The 17,703-nt window shown below is 41.0% G+C and overlaps 1 protein-coding gene across 4 annotated transcripts in view; it reads right to left on the bottom strand.

The window, feature by feature from the left end:
• The window catches only part of erich2 (glutamate-rich 2), a 239,014-nt gene that overhangs the window by 50,346 nt on the left and 170,965 nt on the right, over window positions 1-17,703 (bottom strand). For 3 of the 4 annotated variants that reach the window (XM_072579305.1, XM_072579308.1, XM_072579307.1), the window contains one exon: window positions 2,468-2,539. In XM_072579305.1, coding sequence (XP_072435406.1) covers window positions 2,468-2,539 — 72 coding nt within the window. Of the gene's footprint in view, window positions 1-537; window positions 631-2,467; window positions 2,540-17,703 lie in introns of those variants that run through there. The other variant, XM_072579306.1, reaches the window with a different exon arrangement.

Here is a 17,703-nt window from a genome sequence, read left to right as displayed (position 1 = left end):
CATGAGAAGGTGGAGATCATTAATTTATTTGGCAATTGTAACTGAAGCTAGTTGTGACTGCTTCAAATTGTCCTTTGCACATATATGCTGGGATATTCAAGGAATTATTGTTAATTGTTCATGACCATTCATAACTAAAGAAGTACTGCTGAGTTTTGATCTGATCCATTGCCTGTGGGATAGTTTAGGTTACAGTGTACTGTTGCTGCTCTTCAGCATGTATGTTTTGTAGCTTTGCTTGATTTCCAGTTTAGATACAACCAGTAGCAACTTCTGGCGTGCTCTTCTATATTCCTCACTGAAATGGGATAGATTTTCTGACTTGAGGATAATGGTAAAGTGAAGAATCTGCTGGAGATGGCTTCATGTTGGAATTCAATTCTGTGGATCATCCATAGTGCCTTATTGATTCCCAGTTTTGAGCTGCTAGATCTGTTGTGAGTCGATGCCATTTGGCATAGGTAGTGCCACACAACAACATAGAGGGATTTTTTTCAACATTGCTCATTGGTCACTCCAACCAATGGATATTTTGCATTGTGATAGATGGATTGATTAGGACAAGGTGAAGAAAGTTCCCTCATGGTTTTCTTACCAGCTGCTTCAGACTGAGTCTTGTCAGTATCGGTGCTACCAAAAAATTCATACTTTTTGACATTGATATTCCCACACAGATTACACTCTATAAAAACACAGAAAATAGGAGCAGCAGCAAACCATGTGGCCCTTTAAGCCTGCTCCAGCAATTCAACAAGATCATAGCTGATACTCTAAATTAACAACATCTCTCCACAATTACTCTATTTCCTGCTCTTTCTCCATACCCTTGATATCTTTAGCCTCCAATGTCTATCTGGTTATTTCTTAAATAGATTGTGATTTGGTCTTTGCAGCCTTCTGTAGTGGAGAATTCCACAGGTTCACTACCCTTTAAGCAAAGGGATTCTTCCTCATCTCAGTTTGAATGGCTCACTGCATATCCCCAGACTGTGACCCTGAACATTTCTACTTTCAATGTTTCCTCCAGATGGAGGAAGGACATTTGTTCATCAGCCAATGGAGCTGATGGAGGACAATCAGTGGTAATCACAAGAAGCTTCCTTGTTTGGAATCAACTTTCAGGCCAGGCATAGTCACTCCCTCCCAACTGTATACCACTGAATCAATGCAACCTGGTTGATCTGTCTTGTCAGTGAGACAGGACATAACCAGAGGTGATTATTGAAGAGTCTAGATTGAGACTATGAACCTTGTAAATATGACTATGTGCCCTCTAAGCTGCACAATTTCTCAGATGCTCCCCACATGGTGTTCTGATGTCGGTCTGAGTATTGAAAACCAGTTTTGAAAGCCGCTGCTGCACATGGACCTGGGATGTCTGCGCAGCACAGAAAACAATTAGAGGGAACATTGAGTATGGCTCTATCAGGTGTTGTTTGACTAGTCTATATTTTGACATAAATCCCCAGATACAAGTGAGAAGGGGTTGTGGGGTTGACAGGCAAATGTGTCTTCAACCTAGGTCATTGCAAGTTGGTCCATACAGTTTTATATTATTTTAGTTTTTTTTATAGCACCTTGATACAAAGGAGGAGCTTCCTGGGCCATGTCAGAAGACAAATAAAAGTCAATCACAATCCTGTAGATTGAGTGTCACATAGAGGCCAGACCCACATTTTCACAAATACATTTGAATTAAAAAACACTTTCATTCCAAATTTCTAACAACATATTGTTAGGACAAGTATAAAACATAATTTAGGTCATACTTCAGTAAGGATTTTAAAAATTAAATAACTTGATTGTCAAGGTTACACAAGTTATTGTATTGCATGAAATGATCTCATCTAACGATTGATTCAGACACTATCCCACTTATTAAGATCAGAACACCATCAGAATATTGCTCCAATAACCTTATGTTGAGCCATATAGGTCTTGATCTACCACATTATATTGGAAGAATTTAATTCTATTCTTCCAGACAGAACATGTGATTTTTATTTGTCAAGATTTACCCTTTCGAAAACATCTAATTTAACATCATGGGAGAATATTTCTAAATTCAGTGCACTTTCCTTTAAAGAATAAACTGAAATAACCAGTTTGCAAGAATGGTGTGATTATTTAAAACTGAAAAATTCTTTGTAAAATTTAGTAGCCAGTTACGAATTCTACACAGCAAAACATAATGTATTAGTTTCTGCAAACTAATTAAAATACACAAAAACTTAATCAAATAACATTTTTCCTCATAAAAATGTAAATTACTTTCTTTCAAGGCAATTCAAACAAGCACAAAAAAACATTAAAAGATGTCACGTAATGCTTCTGTGATGAAATGTCACTATCAGAAAAAAATATGTATACTTTGGTACAGAATTTCACACGCTACAGTGCTCCTCACAAAACAATGCCATTCAGTCCTACTTGGAAAAAGATGTCAAATAATTTTCACCCAGCTTACCTAACTGTATTTTCATGTCTAGAAGTATTTTGAATTGTTGGGCCTCTGGATTTTCAGGTTCATAAATGAGAACTAAATATAGAATATCAAAGAAAGAACAAAATGCAATTAATCTCACTACTTTAATCAAATGTTCAACAGCAAAAGTCATTGTAAATATATTAATGATGCAAAACCTTCTGTTTCAAACTTCAGTGCATCATTAAGTAGTGTTTTCAAGTTTCTATTTTCTTTTCCAGTATATAGTTAAAAAAAACCTTACATGGCATCTGACCTATCATTGGTTTCATGCTGCCACTTTGCTTTTGCTGTTGGAATTTTTCACTTTTTCTTGGTATTTGCAGAAGACCACTCAATAGCAACCATAAAAAAGGGAGAAGAATCCTTCCATTTTGGGATTAAAAAACGTGCTGCAAAGTTTTAGGCTTTGAAGTTGCTGCATCCTGCTGCCATTCTCAAACTGTATTTTAATTAATCTAATTTTGTATGTTGCTAATTATAGAGTCATAGTGATGTACAGCAGGAAACAGACCCTTCGGTCCAAGTCCTTCATGCCGAACAGATATACCAACCCAATCTAGTCCTAGCTGCCAGCACCTGGCTCATATCCCTCCAAACCCTTCCTATTCATATACCCATCCAGATGCCTTTCAAATATTGCAATTGTAGTAGCCTCCACCAATTCCTCTGGCAGCTCATTCCATACACGTACCACCCTCTGCGTGAAAACATTGTCTCTTAGGTCTCTTTTAGACCTTTCCCTCTCACCCTAACCCTATGTCCTTGAATTCTGGACTCCCCCACCCCAGGGAAAATACCTTGTCTATTTACCCTATCCATGTCCCTCATGATTTTAGTGACAAACATTTCAGGTGTTTTGAATTCCAAAGTAAAGTAAAAAAAACAGAAATTTGGAGAGACTTGATGATCAATCTAAAATCCTGCAGTTAAACTATTGGGCTGGAGTAAATTACTTAGATTTAAAGATTTGTATTTCTGGGTAATTCAAGCTAAAACACACTAACACAATGGTGAATGAAGTTCAAGTCATTTTTAAATTGCAAACTCTCATACAGAAGTTTAAAAGGAAGCAATTCAAAGGATGGGTCTGGTCTCGTCTGAAAACACTCCAAGTGGTTGTATCATGCTATACCACCTGTCCATCGTGGAGAAATTTGCAAAGGACAACACTTTTGACCATAAAGGCCATCAGGCAGTGATCAACAGGTAATGTCCTTAAAACGTTATGGGAAAAGGAGAATTTTGACCCTGTCAGGTGGTACTCTGAGCAGACTGTCAAAACTATTTGGCAAAATGCCTCATCACTAGAACAGTCCAACAAGCACTAAATCGTAGCTTGGTTGGTGATGAGAAAGGCACTACCAATCAGATCCCTCATTTACCCCCAGTCTCTGTGCTATTTCATGCTGCTCTCAAAGTGGCAACAAGGGAGAAAGGACTGTCACACATCTCCTTCTGTAATGTCTCTGGGATGCACACTGAGACAAACATTGACTGCACTTGGAAGACCATCAATTCGGTGAAAGATGCTGTTTGATCTGCCTGAAACTTATTGGTCTTCCTGTGTAAAGAGTTGTCCTCAATCAAGAGTGCAGACTGGTACAATCCAAAGTCCAGAAATGCAATCAATGAGGTAGCCTCAAGTCCTTCACTGGGCAGGGAATTCCACTGATTCACAACCTTTGGGTGAAGAAGTTCCTCTTCAGCTCAATCCTAAATCTGCTCCCCCTTATTTTGAGGCTTTGCCCCCTAGTTCTAGTTTCAACTACCAGATGAAATAATCTCCCTGCTTCTATTTTAACTATTCTCTTCATAATTTTATGTTTCTAAGATCCCGCTCATTCTTCTAAATTCCAATGAGTATAATTCCAGTCTACTCAATCTCTCCTCATAAGCCAATCCTCCCAACTCCAGCCTTAACCCAGTGAACCTCCACTGTACCCCCCCCCCCCCAATGCCAGTACATCTGTTCACAAGAAAGGAGACCAAAACTGTACATATTACTCCAGGCGCAGCATAACCTTGCTGTTCTTACATTCCATCCCTTTAACAATAAAGGACAATACTCCATTTCCCTTAACAGCCAACTGCACCTGCCAACCAACATTTTGCAACTTCTGTACAAGCACACCCAGGTCCCTCTGCACAGCAGCATGCTGCAGTTTTTCACCATTTAAATAATAGCCCATTTTGCTGTTATTCCTACCAAAATGAATGACCTCACATTTATCAACATTGTATTCCATCTGCCAGACCCTTGTCCACTCACTTCACATATCTATATCCCTCTGCAGACTTTCAGTGTCCTCTGCACACTTTGCTCTACCACTCCACACTGTAGAGAATCTAATCTAATCTAATATAATCTAATTATTTTGTGTCATCTGCTAACTTTGATACACAACACATGGTCCCCATCTCTATATCGTCTATGTAAAGTGTAAATAGTCCTAACACTGATCCCTGTGGCACACAATTAGCTACTGACTGCTTTCTATTGGCTAACCAATCTTCTATCCATGCTCATACCCATAACACTGTGTTTATTTAATCTTATGCAGCATCCATTGTGTGGCATCTTGTTGAATGCCTTCTGGAAATCCAGATAGACCTTATCCACTGGTTCCACAGTTGTCCACAGTGCTCATAACATTCTCAAAAGAATTTCAGTAAATTGGTTAAGCTTGCCCTGCCTGTCATGAACCCTTGCTGCATCTAACCGATAGGACAATTTCTATCCAGACGTCTTGCTATTTCTTCCTTGATTATAGATTCAAACATTTTCCTGTAATAAAGACCTCCCCATACTCAATGACATGGCTTGCTGCTTGGGTAGAGAGAATGTCTGTCCAAATCAGATAGGCATTAGGATGTGTATGGTTTTAGCACCACCCTAAACTTTAAAATTTCCAGCACATGCCCACAAACTGGGTGTGGCATACTGTGGAGAAGGGGAATACTGTGAGTACACCAGTGAGCCTCAATATCATATTGTAATATCTACTAGTGAATGACTCCAGTAGGGAATGGATGAATATAACGAATGCTCCAGCTGAGCACTTTCTCAGATAATTGCATCCCAAGAGGAAGCAAATCCTAAAACTGCTGGAACATTGAAGGAAGAAGAGAAGAGAGGCCCAGGCAGCAATTTAGCAGTAAATCAAACAGGAGATCAAAAACTGGGAGGGGATATGAAAATGAAATTGGATGATGCACAGTCGTGGCAAAGAATTTGGAATTGGGGTGTTAAGGTGAACGCTCATTCTTGGATTAGATTTGCTTTTCAAATACCGGTGGTGTTGCAGTTGAAAATCTAGGTTGATCGCTATTGAACGCAAAGCTCACTGCCAGCTATACACTGACATGCCCCAGAAAAACTATCCAGAAGTTGCAGGCAGATAAACAGGGGTTTCCAGGGAAATAAATGTTGTCCCTTTATTAGAAATGGCAAGTAGGGATAAACCAGGAATTTACAGTCCAGTCAGTCTAAACTCAGTGTGGAGACATTATTGGAAAGAATTCTAAGGAACTGAATACAGTTACACTTGGAGATATATGGCATTAATCAGTATGCATTTTTAAAGGGAAAGTTATGTTCGACAAATTTGGCTGAATTGTTTGAGAACACTACCAAGAGTGTTGACGAGCGTAATACATTTGATTTGGTCTCCATAGACTTTAACAATGTTTTGATAAGGTTCCTCATGGCAAACTGCTCAAGAAAATAAGATTCCATGAGATCCAAGGCAAAATGATATGTCAGGAAGCAGATGATGAAGGTAGTAGGATGTTTCTATGACTGAAAATCTGTTTCCAATGGGGTTCTGCAGGGCTTAGTGCTAATGACCGTACAGTTTGCGGTGTACATTAATGATCTGAACTTAACTAGAGAAGGTGCCATCAAATGACATAAAAATCAATGGTATAGTACATCATGAGGAAGATAGCCATAAACTACAGGTGGGCAGAACAGTGGCAAATGAAATTGAACCCAGAAAAGTGTGAGGTAGGGGAGGGCAGGTCCATAAGATTAGCTCAGGCAGACAAAACAAGAAGTTTATGCTGGAACTGTATTAAACACTGGTTAGGCCACAACTTGAGTACCCCGCACAGTTCTCTTTACTACTTTATAAGAAGGACATGACTGTACTAGAGAGGTGCAGTGAAGAGGTTTGCTTCCCAGGCTGAGGGTCTGAGCTTTCAGGAAATGTTGTATGGACTTAGGTGGTTTCCTTGTAGCAGCAAAAGTTGAGAAGAGACCAGTAGAGCTGCATACAATAATAGGCAGAATAGACAGGGTGGATGGGAAAGTACTTTTTTCATTTGTAGAAGGGTCAATAACCAGGGGGCACAGATTTGACTTAAGAGGTAGAAGGCCAAGAAGAAAGTTGAGGAGCATTGCTTTCACCTAGAAGATGGCAAGAATCTAGAACGCACTGCCTGAAAGGATGGTTAAGTCAGAAACTCTGGTAACATTTCAGCAGTATAAAGTTACTTGTGTTGCCGTAGCAAGAGTTAGAAAATGGGATTAATGTCATCAGATAATTGATGACTGGGATGGACATGATGGGTTGAATGGCCTCTATGTGCTGTAAGCATTTTTAAGCCTATATATGATATAGAGACATTGGAATTTGAGAATCTTACCAGCCAACAGGCTATCAGAATTTGGAGCTAGGAGTGAGAACTACCAATGATCATGACTTCCTATGGCACAGCCAAGAGCCAAAAGCAGGGAGTTGTTGTGCTCATTAGCTAAAGAAATTGATTAAGACAACGAGATAGATACATGTAAGGATATGCAGGCATAAAGCAGGCTGGGACGTTGGTGTAGGGTAACCTTTAGTTGAACAGTTAAGGGTTCAAAGAAAGCATATTAAAAGTAAGCTTAATTCAGAAATGCACAGATGTGGTGATGACAATCATTTACCTACACCATAAAAAACCATGATAACTAATGTAAAACTAGAAACTTGCTAATGTTACAGAAAGATGCTCGCTGTAAGTGAGAATCCGTTTGCATTTTCAAGGGATATCGTTGATGGACATGGGCACAGGAGTAGTATGATTAACTTTACAATGGAAAATATTTATTTTAACTAAGGACTCATCCAGCCTTTTAATGAGACATCAATACTGTAATTGTCTTGTAGTCTTTATGGTCACATGACAAATGGTATCTGACAAATGGTCTCTGTTTGGAATTCAAATCTTCTCAATGTCGTGTGTTGCTTAAAATACTACAACAGTCTTGACAGCACTTCACAAGCACACATTCATGTATTGATTGATAATATTCACGATCAATCATTCTCTCCCTCGTAACCATTAGATCAGATACATCCATGCAAATGCAATTTTGAAATGAATTGGCGGAAGAACTGAATGAAATACATAGCATGAATGAATAGGAACAGATCACTGTGGAACAGGGGAGGAACAAAGTTGCTATTCAGAGGGCCAACATGCTTGCTGCCTTGCTTGATAAAGGTTTGTTGGACACACTTTTATTGCATTGCAAAACTATAAGAGACTATGCCATCCAATGTGCAGCAGATGGCAACTCAGTAAAAGTGTCTACTAGTCACATACATGCTTCCTTTTGTGATGGTTCTGCAAGACTGCAGTCCACCATGGAGTATGTGACAATTTCAAGAACATCTGCCTTAAAGTCTTCATTGTAAGATGCCCTAAGGGTAAGGATACTAGTCCACAGATGCATATTCTGTTGCCATAGACATTTGAGGTTATTTGTTCTGATCTCTATATAATTTGGAATTTGTCACAGAGGCAGATTAATGCACGGAGACTGCTGTTTTTGATCAGAGACTGTAGTGAGGGGATGTTATGTGCAGCCCCTCATAATTTTGAATACTTTTAGCAAGTTTCCTGCCAACCTTCTCTTCTCCAAAGAAAACAATGTCAACCTCTCCAATCCAGCCTTATAACCAAAGTTCTTCATCTAATCATTCTTGTGATTATTTTTCTGCAGTCTCTTTAATGCCTTCATGTTTTCCTAAAAAGTGGGACACCTTAAACAAATTTACTGGTCACATATTGATGAACGGTAACAAATGCTTGGATTCTTTATAATGAACAGAGTTACTTTTCCACTAGGGAACTCGACAGCCTTCTGGACTCAATATCATGTTCAACAATTTTAGGGCTTGAGACACTTTCTCCCAAGTTCTTACCCCAATCCCCACACACCAGGCCTTCTTATCGCATGATCTGCTAATACACACAACCATTGTTAGCCATTAATTGCCCTCATTAATAACTATTCATTCTCCCAGGTTGATAGTTATCCATTCCTTTGTCTTTCCAATTCTTCTCTGTCTCTGGGTTGTATCTACAACTACCATTTACTCCTTACCCTCTTCCCACCTTTTGCATAAAATCCAACATTTTCCTACCTACCATCAGCTCGAAGTAAGGGTCACTGTGCCCAAAATGGTAAATCTGATTTCTCTCCCTAGATGCTGCCAGACCTACTGGGTTTTTCGAGCATTTCTGTTTTCATCTCTACACATATATGCTATTGTGGCATCAACACTGCTCCAAATGGTATGTTGCATCTTGTTAAGCATTACTTCCTGAACTCATAATGTGTTTTATATATTTAGTGTTATGCTAATCAAAAAACTGCATGACATAAGATAATATAATAGTGTCCAGAACTGAATGCAATACTCCTGCTGAGGCTGAAACAATGTTCTACACAAGTTTAACGTAATCTCGTTGCTTTTCTACTCTAAACTCTATGTACGCTATCCGCATTTAACATTTTCATACTTCGGTATATAGCACAGAAACAGACCCTTAGGTCCAACCCGCCCAAGCCAAACAGATATCTCAACCCAATCCAGGCCCACCTGCCAGCACTCGGCCTATATCCCTCCAAACCCTTCCTATTCATATACCCATCCAAATGCCTTTCAAATGTTGCATTGTATGAGCCTCCACCACTTTCTCTGGCAGCTCATTCCACACACGCACCACCCTCTGTCTGAAAAAGCTGCCCCTTAGGTCTCTTTTATATTGTTCCCCTCTCACCCTAAACCTATGCCCTCCAGTTCTGGACTCCCCCAGCCAGGGAAAAGACCTTGTCTATTTACCCTATCCATGCCCCTCATCATTTTGTAAACCTCTATAAGGTCACCCCTCAGCCTCCGACACTGCAGGGAAAACAGCCCCAGCCTATTCAACCTCTCTCTATAACTCAAATCCTGGCAACATCCTTATAACTCTTTTCTGAACCCTTTCAAGTTTCACAACATCCTTCCAATAGGAAGGAGACCAGAATTGCATGCAATATTCCAAAAGTGGACTAACCAAAGTCCTGTACAGCCGCAACACGACCTCCCAACTCCTGTACTCAATATTCTGACCAATAAAGGAAAGCATACCAAACGCCTTCTTCACTATCCTATCTACCTGCGACTCCACTTTCAAGGAGCTATGAACCTGCAATCCAAGGTCTCTTTGTTCAGCAACACTCCCAAGGACCTTACCATTAAGTGTATAAGTCCTGCTAAGATTTGCTTTCCCAAAATGCAGCACTTCGCATTTATCTAAATTAAACTCCATCTGGTACTCCTCAACCCATTGAGCTCATCTGATCAAGATCCCGTTGTAATCTGAGGTAACCTTCTTCGCTGTCCACTACACCCTCAGGTTTGGTGTCATCTGCAAACTTACTAACTATACCTCTTAAGCTCACATCCAAATCATTTATATAAATGTCAAAAAGTAGGGAATCTTTGAGCCAGTTCTGTATCCAAATGGCTAGTTCTCCCTGTATTCCATGAGATCTAACCTTGCTAACCAGTCTCCCATGGGGAACCTTGTCGAACACCTTACTGAAGTCCATATGGATCACCACGCTGCCCTCATCAATCCTGTTTGTTACTTCTTCAAAAAACTCAATCAAGTTTGTCAGACATAATTTTCCAAGCACAAAGTTACGTTGACCAGCCCTAATCAATCCTTGCCTTTCCAAACACATGTAGACGTTGGATTCCCTCCAACAACTTGCCCACCACTGACGTCGGTCTATAGTTCCCTGGCTTACCACCTTTCTTCAAAATAGTGGCACAACGTTAGCCAACCTCCAGTCTTCCGCAATCTCGTCTGTGACTGTCGATGATACAAATATCTCAGCAAGGGGCCCAGCAATCACTTCTCTAGCTTCCCACAGATTTCTAGGGTGCAGCTGATCAGGTCCTGGGGATTTATCCACTTTAAGGCATTTCAAGACATCCAGCATTTCCTCCTCTGTAATATGGACATTTTTCAAGATGTCACCATCTATTTCTCTACATTCTAGATCATCCATGCCTTTTTCCACAGTAAACACTGATGCAAAATACTCATTTAGTATCTCCCCATTTCCTGTGGCTCCACACAAAGACTGCCTTGCTGATCTTTGAGGGACCCTATTCTCTCCCTAGTTACCCTTTTGTCCTTAATGTATTTGTAAAAACCCTTTTCTAGTCTAAACATGGAAATTTCCCATGAATCTGATTGGGTAGGATCATGCAGGAAAATCCTGCCCCCCTCCATTTTCTCACAGAAATAATGTAGGAACCAGAACTAATTTGCATAGAAGTGGACTTTTCCGTTTACCTAAATTACAATCTTTCAGTGAGATTTCCAACTTAGGTTGAAATTCAGCAGTTTTATATTGTGGACTCATGTTTATGACTAACCATTGAAATCCATTTAATAAAGAGCTATTGGAACAAGTAAAGAGATAAGAAGTAACTTCAGTTCTAAAGATGGGGAAAAATAGTATGCTGCTTTCCAATATAAAATTTACCTGGTAGCCCTATTTTCTTCCTTTAGCATGAATGTACCCATGAATGGTACAGGAAAAAGACAGGTCTGACCTTACCTTTTGGTTTAGACCCCACGCTCTTACAAAAACAGACTTCCTGTATGTGAGAAACACGTAAAATAACCTAGAGATTATAAAACTGGATCAACAATTTAAAGAACATGAGTTTAAAAGATGCCCAGACAATGAGGGAAACTCAATGAGGTTAAGTCTTGTCTTAATCATCCATGTTCTTATTCAAAGTGGATCAAGCTTGAGTTGAAAAACTCTGATCACGTAATCATGGTTTAACTTCTTATAATTTAAGTTGTGTTTACTGAAACCAGCACCAATTTGCACCACTTTAAAGTGCATGTTCTGTTTCCATACAAAAGGTTTCAGGGGGTGTGGCCTGGATTAGGGGAAATCATGACTTAGAAAGAGAGGGTAAGTGGGACTGGAGTGGGAGAAGTGGTGGCAATTAGATCCCAGCACGAGGGAGAAAGAAGATTGGAAGAAGCTAAGGAGGGGAAGAGTTTGGCACCTGGAAAAGGGGGAGACAGGGTTAGGAAAATTGTCTCAATTGAGGCATTTGATTGACTCCTAATGCAAACAGCAATTAGCAATGGACAATAAATAGTGTCTTGCAAGTATCACTCTCATTCCAAGTACAAATATTGAAAATGGTTTTAAGGCTAGCTGATTTCCCATTGACAGATAGTGGACAGAATTTCTCCTTCTAGGTGTTGTGAGAGTAATGACAAGACGTGACAAAATAGAGTGAGAATGAAAAAGTCAGATTCTTGAAGTCAAAAAGAATTTTTTTCAGTTTTTTACTCAAACCGTAAATCATGATTTCAGAATCTTGTCATTTAGTGACAACTACCTTATTTCCTTGCACATGCTTTAATTAAAGCCCCAACTGACCCTGTTTATGTACTGTTTCTAACTCTCTGCTCCTCAACTCAAAAGCTAGATGGCACAAATCCCTGACATGCATCTCTGAATGGATGCCTGTTGGTTGCAGCTTGCCAAATGCTATTATGCAACTGCTTCTTCTGAACAACATCCCTGCATGACCCATGTCCACCGTCCTCCTGAACCCTTCCTCCACACCAGCCTTAGTACATTCTCATGCCCGGTCTCATACCAATTCACAAGCCAATTCAGCCCTTCAACACCTAACTTTGAGGCTGATAGCCTCCTTTAACTTGCACGCTTCATCCAGTTTGCTTTGCACACAAGAACAGACATATATCTAATGTATCTGCACAAGATGCTACTGAACTGACATGGCCATATCAATCTTATGAGTCAGCCTGCTTTCTCAGCACTCTTTCTCTTTAAAGCTTTCTTAGAATCTGCCAGTCCTTCTGCTTCATATTGCTTTCTTAGGTCAAACTGACTTTAGCAGTGAATTATAGGCTCTCAGTCTCTGTGTGAGTCACATTGATTTCTTAACACAGGGTCTTTAGTGCTCAGTTATAGGCTTCCAGACTCTGCAATTTAACTCGTTTTTCAGTGCAGGAGACATAGACAGCTAGTGACAATGGGGAACACTGAACAGTCAATCTATCAGTCAGATGGGGCGGGGTGCTCATGTTGCTGTATCGCATCACCTACATCAATGTCAAACCTGCAGCTTACATGACTAAAATATTGCATTTGCTTTAAATAAATAGTGATGTCTGAAAAGCAAAAGGGACCATTACTTAGTGGGTTGAAGAGATGCTAAAATCAGTCAGGAGTATGGAGGTAGTTAGCTCAGTTGGCTGGATGGCTGGTTTGCTGTGCAAAGTGACACCAATTGTATGTGTTCAACTCTCATAACAGCTAAGGTTACCATGAATGTCGCTCCTTCTCAAGCCCTCCCCTTACATGGGGTATGGCAACCCTCAGGTTAAACCATCACAGGTTGTTCTGCTATAACGCGATAGTTGTGTCCTCTGCAACCTCATGCTATAGAAAACCACTATAGAAAGTCGCGCTGTAGAAGATCGATTATAGAAAATCGCTATACCCATTCAGTAGAAAGTTTGCTTTATCCAAACAATGTCCACAATTAGTCAATCGCATTATAGCTAATTAGCGCTGACGAAATGCATATTATAGCAGAATGACCTGAACCAACCATCTCTCTCATGACAGAGCAACTCATGGGAGTATGGCAACTATCCTTTTTTATAAACTTACTCTCAGTCAGGGGTACTGCAACAGTTAGTCAAAGGGTTTGTCCAATTACAGTCCACAGGATTGGCATATGCTCATACCAGAGATCTTTGTCCTTCCTGTCTAGTGACTGGGGCACAGTCAGCCCTGCAAGTCACGTGTAAGTAGTTTAGATTAAAAGGTAGGTCAGTCAGGGGTGCTGTTGAGACATCAGTCCAGAACGAGGGCTGCGGGTCAGTCAGGGCTGTTTTGCTGAGTCAGTCAGGTGGGCCACAGTTAGTTCTGGGGGTTTGATAAATAATGGTTAGGGGCTTATTAGGCAGTCCACGGAGTCCTTGGAAAAGCAGGGAACTCAATTCAGGGGATAGAATTCTTCATACTGGGTTTCTGAGGGAATGGACACTCAGAGAGGAGGCAATTGCAGATGGTAGCATGTGACTTCAAAATGAATAGGAGCTCTGGCATTGGGAGTTCAAACTTGACCTAGGAAAGACATAGGACAATGAGGACATGGGAATTTCCAAAGTCACGGGCTCTGGGGAAAGATGAATCCATAAATATTTATGATATGGGGCTCCACTGAAATGGGAGGAGGCTGAAACGTCATTGGGGCCACAGGGACAGCAACAGAAATGGGAACATGAAGAATGAGAGAACATTTGTGCATAACAGGTGGAGGCTGCAAGTCATCCACACTAACATGAAGTTGGAAGCTCATCATGCTGACAGGAAGTCAACTATGAAATAAATTGAAACCTGGCTGCAATTGTGTACAATGTAAGCAGAAGAAAATTACTGTTTTCTTCTTCAGGGAAGAGTAAAATTCTTTGAAGCCCCTGTGCCACACTATGTGAGGTCATAACATGGTGCTTCGTTGTTATGGCCCCAAGAGCACAGGATGTCCTTCAATAAGATTAGACTATCTTTTTGACATTGTCTGCTCATGGAGCTCATATGGAGAACGTCATTGCTGGAGTCATTTTGTCTTGGTGCTATCTGAAGGCCATACAGATGGAAACAGCAATTAGAACATCATCAGCAAGAATGGCATCCTCCAGTGGCTGCTGCACAGCCTCCAGAGGGAGAAGCATCAGGTAGAGGATTCCCCAGTGAGGTGGTGATGACCTGTCGATGCATGGTGTCATCATTCATGTTGTCATTTTCTTCAACTGTATGAAAGACAGTGCAGGCACCAATTAAGCATGTTCTGCCACACAATTGCTGGAGGAGGAATTAGTTCAGAAAGATAGGGTGGCAAACCCAGGCCCATCTTGCTGACTATCAAGGTAACAGCTGGCCTGAATTTTTACATCAGCAGCTTGTTTCAAGGGACAACCAGGGACCTTAGCGACATCTCCTAAACTGTGACCCATTATTGCATTCAGATGTGATGTTTGCCATCTTCTCTACAGCACAATGCTTTATATCTTTCTGCCATGACAACAAGAGTAAAGCAATTAGAATACAGTACTGGGCTTCTCCACCAATTCTGGCTCCTCCCACGTGTAAGATATGATCAATTGCACTGTTCTTGCATTGAGAGTGCCCTATTAAGCATAAAGTCATTATAATCTTACCAGAGTGCAGGACAGCTCTTTCATGGGACAGAGATGACTAGTACTGGTCTAACCTGAGGGTCACCATGCCTTAGGAGAGGGAGAGGTTAAGAAGGAGAATCCTTTATGGTAATCTCAGCTGGTGTGGGGATTGAACCCATGCTGTTGGCGTCACTGTAATTGTAAACCAACCATCCAATCAACTCAGCTAACTGATCCCCAAGTGTCCTATTACCAACCTTGAGTTTTTGAAGGCTTCGATCCATGAATATTCAAATTATTTGTGACCATCAATGCCAAGTTTTGGAGGTCCACACCAAATATCTTGTGAGCTGCCATGACTTTTACGTACAAGCAAACTCACAGATTTCTGCCTACTTTCAAGTTCTTCAGGCTATGCAGGGAGGCCATTCATACTGCTGAGAGACAAGGGATAACCACCCCAAATATGGCTCATTACATCTTTGTGAAACCCCCAGACTGACACAGAACAAAGATCTGGAATGAAGCTCACAGACTGACTAGGTCTGTAGTGAAGCAGACCATAGGCATCCTGATGATGAGGTTTTGATACCTTGCATATGCCCAGGAAGAGAATCCCGCATCATAGTGTCAGACTGTGCCAATGAAACTGGAACCAATAAAGTGGGTGGGGGTGGGCGTGGGGTTGGCATGTCCTGAACACAGATGAAAATCTCTGAGAATGTAATCCACTGAAAATGAAGACGAGGCTGAGGGTGATAACACTGATCAGGTAGGCCAGTCAAGAAAACATGACAGAGCAATGCACTGGAGAGATTAAGAGGGCAGAGAGGACCTAATTGCCACTGCTTGCAGGACAAACAAGCTAGGGTTGGAGTTTGTTTAATTGTTTGGAATTTTGTTCCTAATCTGGCAAGAACTCCCTGCTTAGCGCAAAGCACATGTGGAACTCATTATTTATGCAGTTCTTGACCTTTCATGTTGCAGAAAAAATGGATCATTTGCTATATGATTACACACATGATATCTTTGGATGGTCCAACTTAAATGTGTCCTACTTTACCAGAAGGGCAAAAGCAACAGTGAAACAGTGCACTAACAACCTCTGGCACTAAGGCAAGGTTACTTTTAAGGCTTCAGAGACAGCATATGATAACCGAATGTTGCATAGTGAAGTCCTTCACAATAAGTTGATAGGAATCATGTGGAATCTCTTTTTGTCCCTTCCCTCATCAGTATCCCTTCACTGTTTCAGGCTATGTGCAGACTGTAAAGTTGCTTTGAAATACTTGAGCATTCTCTATGCCAGTGTTGAACATTGAGGCAATGCTTGTTCAGCTTTATTAGCAAGAATACTGTACAATGAAAGAGAGTGGATAAGCGAGTTGCCCATTGCAAATCTCGCAACGTTGAATGGAAGTGCGATTCCTTGAAAAGCTGATATATAGAACAAAACTTTCCTTGCAGAAATGTGTGAAATTGGCATCAATTCTGTACTCTTACTCTTAGTGTAAAAATGTGAAATAATATTTACAGGCCAGATTTGGCACATTCCTGGACATTGTGTTTAGCCTCAACGTCTACGTTAAAATGCAATGCAGAAGCTATAGTCCTTAATTGTTGTGGTTGTGTTCGCCGAGCTGGGAATTTGTGTTGCAGACGTTTCATCCCCTGTCTAGGTGACATCCTCAGTGCTTGGGAACCTCCTGTGAAGCGCTTCTGTGATGTTTCCTCTGGCACTTATAGTGATTTGTATCTGTCGCTTCCGGTTGTCAGTTCCAGCTGTCCGCTGCAGTGGCCGGTATATTGGGTCCAGGTCGATGTGCTTATTGATTGAATCTGTGGATGAGTGCCATGCCTCTAGGAATTCCCTGGCTGTTCTCTGTTTGGCTTGTCCTATAATGGTAGTGTTGTCCCAGTCGAATTCGTGTTGCTTGTCATCGGAGTGTGTGGCTACTAAGGATAGCTGGTCGTGTCGTTTCATGGCTAGTTGGTGTTCATGGATGCGGACCGTTAGCTGTCTTCTATGTAGTATCCACTACATAGGACAAACAGGAAGACAGCTAATGGTCCGCAACCATGAACACCAACTAGCCACGAAACGACATGACCAGCTATCCTTAGTAGCCACACACTCCGATGACAAGCAACATGAATTCGACTGGGACAACACTACCATTATAGGGCAAGCCAAACAGAGAACAGCCAGGGAATTCCTAGAGGCATGGCACTCATCCACAGATTCAATCAATAAGCACATCGACCTGGACCCAATATACTGGCCACTACAGCAGACAGCTGGAACTGACAACTGGAAGCGGCAGGTACAAATCACTATAAATGCCAGAGGAAACATCACAGAAGCACTTCACAGGAGGTTCCCAAGCACTGAGGATGTCACCTAGACAGGGGACAAAACGTCTGCAACACAAATTCCCAACTCGGCGAACACAACCACAACAACAAGCTCCCGAGCTACAAATCTTCTCCCAAACTTTGAAGTCTTTAATTGTCACAGTTTAAGAATCTGTGATATCTGAGGCTCCCTGCAGTCTGGAGTTGATTGCTTGAGAGACATGGGCAATGCTTAGCAATTGCAACTTCGTTCAATCTTGGGATGTCTGGAAATGTTGCTCAGCTCTCACATGGGTGAGATTTAACCACGCTCAACCGTAAAAATTAGACTACAA

The sequence above is a fragment of the Chiloscyllium punctatum genome, chromosome 10 (genome assembly GCF_047496795.1).
Source record: "Chiloscyllium punctatum isolate Juve2018m chromosome 10, sChiPun1.3, whole genome shotgun sequence".
In the NCBI taxonomy this organism is placed as follows: Eukaryota; Metazoa; Chordata; class Chondrichthyes; order Orectolobiformes; family Hemiscylliidae; genus Chiloscyllium; species Chiloscyllium punctatum.
Note: the sequence above shows the minus strand (reverse complement) of the source record. Positions and strands in the feature narration are given on the sequence as shown.